This window comes from Heterodontus francisci, chromosome 2 (genome assembly GCF_036365525.1).
Source record: "Heterodontus francisci isolate sHetFra1 chromosome 2, sHetFra1.hap1, whole genome shotgun sequence".
Classification (NCBI taxonomy): domain Eukaryota; kingdom Metazoa; phylum Chordata; class Chondrichthyes; order Heterodontiformes; family Heterodontidae; genus Heterodontus; species Heterodontus francisci.
In genome coordinates, this window is record NC_090372.1 from 47,089,592 (window position 1) to 47,095,591 (window position 6,000).

At 43.1% G+C, this 6,000-nt stretch overlaps 1 protein-coding gene across 2 annotated transcripts in view; it reads left to right on the plus strand.

Moving 5' to 3' along the window:
- Positions 1-3,120, plus strand: part of LOC137379454 (E3 ubiquitin-protein ligase RNF182-like) — an 88,442-nt gene extending 85,322 nt beyond the window's left edge. For both annotated transcript variants that reach the window (XM_068050294.1, XM_068050301.1), the window contains exon 5: positions 1,871-3,120. In XM_068050294.1, the coding sequence (XP_067906395.1) occupies positions 2,054-2,803 (750 nt within the window). In that variant the 5' untranslated portion in view covers positions 1,871-2,053 and the 3' untranslated portion in view covers positions 2,804-3,120. The remainder of the gene's footprint in view (positions 1-1,870) is intronic.
- Positions 3,121-6,000: the final 2,880 nt, after the last annotated feature.

Below are 6,000 nucleotides of genomic sequence, written 5' to 3' on the forward strand. Positions count from 1 at the left end.
TATTACACGAGGGCCACATGCGGCCTTGAACCTTGGCAATAACCCAGGCAGCTCATTCCTGTTTGCACTTATATTTCTTGGATCAACTGTATTTTAATATTGAGAAGACCAATGCATTGTCTTCAATGCCTGCCACAAACTCTGTGCCATTGTCATTGATTCCATTATCTCCCTGACGCTGTCTCAAGTTGAATCAGACTTTTTGCAACTTTGGCATCCTATTCGACCCTGAGCTGAGCTTCCAACTCCATAGCCACTCCATTTCAAAGACTACCTAATTCCACCTCTGTAACATCGCCCTTTCCCACCTCTGCTTCAGCCCATCCTCTGCTGAAACTCATCAATGCCTTTGTCACATCGTGACTTGACTATGCTGTTCAAGCTGGTCTCCCATATTCAATGCTCTGTAAACCTCAGCTCATACAAGAGTTTGCTGCCCATATCCTATAATCCACCAAGTCCCACTCTGTCATCACTCCTGGTTTGCCAGACCTACATAGGCTGCCAGTCCCCTAACACTTCTAATTTATAATTTCATTCTTGCTTTTAATTCCCTTCACTGCCTTGCCTCTCCCTATCTCTGGAACCTCCTGCAACCCCACTAACCCACCACCCACCCCTGCCACCCAAACTCTCCATTCTTCTGACTCAGGCCCTCTGGTGCAATCACCCCTTCCCTTTGCCTCTCCACTGGTGGCCATGCCTTCTGCTATTTTGGTCCCATACTTTGGACTTCTCTCCATAAACTTGTCTGCCTCTCTATCTACCCCTCTTCAAGACCCTACTTAAAACTCACCTTTTTGACCAAGCTTTGAGTGACCTCTCCAAATGTCCACTTCTTTGGCTCAGGAGAATCCTTCCATCCTCCCTCAGCTTGACCACCTCTATAAGAATTTCCTGTATCTTTTAATAGTGCGCTTCCTAGTGGTATGGATGTAACTATTGCCAGTCAAAACAACATAACTTGCCCTGACCCTGCAACCATTGGTAGGATCAGCTGTGGTTGTCCCAGATGAGTTCACCTCAGCACTTATGCTGAGATGTGGTGCACCGCCACCTCCCCCCACCTCACCCCCTGCAGATTTTTGGAGCTACTGAGATCTGTTGGTGTCAGCAACTTTAAGTATGTTCAAATTAATGGGAACATATAGTTTTAAACTGTGGATGTGCCCCCCCCTCCCCCCCCATCGCCATGGTATGCACCTATTAGCTTCACAAAGATGAAAGCTTGGGTATCCCTATATTAAAGTATCCACCTGCATTCCAAATGTTTGAAGTATTTCTGCCTCTACCAGATTGCAGATTGTTCCAAACATTAGCAGTATTTCAATAAGGCAGCTCTTGCTGATAACTGTTTTAAATTTATTATTTACTTGTTTATATTTCCATCCTTTGATTCTATTTTTCTGACTTAATCATTGTAAGTTCTTCCAGACCTTTAGGTGAAGTTTCACCTTATTTGCCTTCTTCGTGTATCAAGCAGTGAATACATCAACAAGTACAAGTAAATCTTAATCATTTTTGAGCTGCATTGCCATAGCTCAAATACAAGAGTAAAGTTAACAATCTTGCACTCCTGGTACAGAGCCTCACCAGATAGGTGTGCAGGTCTGAGATGGGCTCAAGCACTGTAGTGCTAATTCCCCAATCAGTGTTCGTATTGAGGCTCTTTGCTGGCAATGCACATTTGCTGAATAAACCCTGTAGAGCATATAAATAGCTAGCTACTCATTGGTTAAAATTAGAATCCAAACACCCAATCGAGAACCATCCACTTGCTGAGTAATAACAATTAAATCCATTGTTTTTCTGGGCCATATTTGAAGTTTCAGTACAATGAACAATGTGTAACTTATTTTTCTCCCTACAGATAGCCTGACAGTTTACTTACACGGATCACAATCATCAAATGCAGTCTGCCCACTTTCTCAGAAATAATGGGGGGCAGGTGAAGGATTGTCCACCAGCAGCACTGCCTCCTGTCTGGATTTACTGACATTAAAGTTGAAATCACAAACTACCTTCTGAAATAAACCACCACCATTGTGGTTGAATGGTCGCTATGAATTGCCAGACTACAGAGGATTCTGCAGAAAAACAGCTGTTTTCTTCTGAGGAGCTGGAATGCAAAATCTGTTACAATCCTTACAATCTGAAGAACAGGAGACCCAAGTTGTTGGAATGCTTTCACAGGGTGTGTGCCAAATGCCTTTATAGGATTGTAGACCTTGGAGACTCCTCCCAAAGTATAATTAGCTGTCCTTTCTGCAGGTATGAGACAAGTGTACTAGATGATGAAGTTGGTGGACTTCCGGATGACAGTAATGTCCTTGCTGCACTTACATGCAAGGAGAAAAATAGAAGGTTTGCCTTGGACAACACATCTGAGCTTCTGCTGACTCCAAAACGGTTAGGCTCCTTTGCAAGCCCCTCCCATAGCTCCTCAAACTGTCTGGTTATCACCATCATGGAAGTTCAAAGGGAATCCCCACAATCACAGAGCTCAGCATCAGTCATGGAATTCTACAACTCCAGTTTTGATTCAATGACCTCAATGTCCCAGCAATGGGCAATTTGGAATTGCACTCCCCTATTCTGCCATACAATAGGCAGGATTCTAGTCTGGATACTAGGACTGCTGTACTTCAGCTCTTTGCCTCTTGGAGTTTACCTGCTAGTGATTCAGAAAGTCACACTAGGGATCATATTTGTCAGTCTCGTTCCCTCCAGTCTTGTTATACTTATGGTCTACGGTTTCTGTCAATGTTTATGTCATGAGTTTTTGGATTGCATATCTTCCTGAAAGCAAAATCAAAAAGTAAGTATGAAGTTACAATAGCACATCTTGGTTATAGGAATTCAGGTTTTTTTGTCTTGTATTAACTCTCGCTTATGAACTGTGTAATTCTGCCATTATGCGTGTCTGGAAAGGCTGTTCTTCCAGTAGAAAATTGTAATATAAAGTGATAGTTGTGTTCCTTGGTGTGCAATATATTCTTATTGCACATTATTTTGTTCAAAAGTGAATACAATCACAATCCGAAAAGCACGAGGGAAAGTAAATTGCACTAGTTATTATGTCACTGTTTGAAAGCTGTGAAAGAAAGTATTGTTAAACTTCTTAATAGACCTTTAAATCTAATCAGGGTCCTGATAAAGGTGCACTAATCTATTGCTATATATCATTTGATAATCCTAATCAATATATTAACATATAACTTAAAATGTTTTGGCAAACAAGTTATACATTTTTCAGGAACTCCGCTTATAAAGAGATTGAAAAAGAATGAGTTGAACAAGGTTCTATGAATGCACTAATCTGACACCTTAATGGAAGTGGGGAATGCTTTTATGTGAGGGTAGTCCCAACAGTGCAACATATACATAGGTTGCAGAAGTGGATAAAGGAACAGGAATCTTTGTGTGGGGACTGCAGTAGAATTGAAAGTGGACCTGTAATTGTGACTGGTGGTGGTTGAGCACGGTTTTACACCTGGAGAGGGAACAGCATTAAAGGTCATTTTTGAATTTATGTATAAACATTCCAACACTACCATCAAAAAGCTGACATCAGCATTGAAAATAATACTTCTAAGTAGGACTGACTGATACATGTCTGTCAGTACGCCATTTCGAAAAAGCACAACAATGATGAAAAGAATCTGAAAATGCAAAATACTCTGGACCAGAAGCTGTTAGGACATAAAGGAGCTACATAGAATTGGTTCAATTCAGATAATTAATTTTAAAGCTGAAGAGATTTTATCTTTTCACGTTCGTGCATTAACTTGCCAAAAAACCTACTGCAGTGAGTTAGGTGAGGAAGCTGCAGACCCTTTATATCCTTCCTGAATCTGATAGCTTAGTGAAGAAAGGAGACTGTGTCTCAGAGAAATGCAAGCAATACACTTTGGGATTAATTAGAGCGAAACACATTGTGGAAGATCAGAGAGATACATATTGTAGATGATTTGAGGGATATACATTGTGGGATATTGGAGATACCCTTTTAGGAAATTGAAGAGGTGAAAATTGTGGGAGATTGGTGCCACACATTGTAGGAGATCGGAGAGCTGCACATTGTAGGAGACTGGAGAGCTGCACATTGTGGGAAATTGGAGATACAGACGGTGTAGTAGTTTGGAGAGATACACTTTGTGGGAATTTGGAAGGATAAACATTGTGCAACCTTAATTCAGTAGGCATTGTGGAACATTAGAGATAGGCATTGTGGAGGATTGGTGAGATACACATTGTGGGAGATGACAAATAAATATTTTGGGGGATTAGAGCAGCACACAGTCTATGGGATTGTAAATACTCTTTGTGAGTGTTTGGTGATATAATTTTTTGGGAGGTTTGAGATACGCATTTTGGGAAATTGAAGAAAGGCATGGGTGATTGGAGAGTTACACAGTGTGGGACATTGGAGTGATACACGTTTTAGGAGATTGGAAAGATACACATTTTAGGAGATGAAGAGATACACATTGTAGGAGATTCAGGAGATGCAGGAAGATTGTAATGGTACACATTATGGGAGATTGGAGATACACAATGTGGGAGATGAAGAGATACATTTTGTGGGAGGTTGGAGAGATAAGCATTGTCTGAAGTTGGAGATACAGATTGTGGGAGATTGTAGATTTATAGTGTGGGAGCTTGAAGATATGTATCATGCGAAATAAGAAAGATGCACATTGTGGGAGAATCGATCTTCGTATTATGGGAGATTCACTAATGTCCTTTAGGGAAGGAAATCTGCTGTCCTTACCTGGTCTGGCCTACATGTGACTCCAGACCCACAGCAATGTGGTTAACTCATAAATGCCCTCTGAAATGGCCTAGCAAGCCACTCAGTTGTACTTAACCGCTACAAAGTCAATAAAAAGGAATGACAGCAGACGGACCACCTGGCATCAACCTCAGCACTGGAAACGACAACGGCAAACCTAGCCCTGTCAACCCTGCAAAGTCCTCCTTACTAACATCTGGGGGCTTGTGGCAAAGTTGGGAGAGCTGTCCCACAGACTAGTCAAGCAACAGCCTGACATAGTCATGCTCACGGAATCATACCTTACAGACAATGTCCCAGAAACTGCAATCACTATCCCCGGGTATGTCCTGTCCCACCAGCAGGACAGACCCAGCAGAGGTGGCGGGACAGTCATCTACAGTAGGGAGGGAGTTGCCCTGGGAGTCCTCAACATCTGCTCACGACCCCATGAAGTCTCATGGCGTCAGGTCAAACATGGGCAAGTAACCTCCTACTGATTACCACCTACCGCCCTCCCTCAGCTGATGAGTCAGTACTCCTCCATGTTGAACACCACTTGGAGGAGGCACTGAGGGTGGCAAGGGCACAAAATGTACTCTGGATGGGGGACTTCAATGTCCAGTGGCTTGGTAGCACCACTACTGACCGAACTGGCCAAGTCCTAAAGGACATAACTGCTAGACTGGGTCTGCGGCAGGTGGTGAGAGAACCAACAAGAGGGAAAAACATACTTGACCTTGTTCTCACCAATCTGCCTGTATTGGTAGGAGTGACCACCGCACAGTCCTTGAAGTCCCGACTTCACATTGAGGATACCGTCCATCGTGTTGTGTGGCACTATCACCGTGCTAAATGGGATAGATTTCGAACAGATCTAGCAATGCAAAACTGGGCATCCATGAAGCGCTGTGGGCCATCAGCAGCAGAAGAATTGTACTCAACCACAATCTGTAACCTCATGGCCCGGCATATCCCCCACTCTACCATTACCATCAAGCCAGGAGACCAATCCTGGTTCAATGAAGAGTGCAGCAGGGCATACCAAGAGCAGCACCAGGCATACCTCAAAATGAGGTGTCAACCAGGTGAAGCTACAACCCAGGACTACTTACATGCCAAACTGCATAAGCAGCATGCAATAGACAGAGCTAAGCGATCCCATAACCAACGGATCAGATCTAAGCTCTGCAGTCCTGCCGCATCTAGCCGTGAATGGTGGTGGA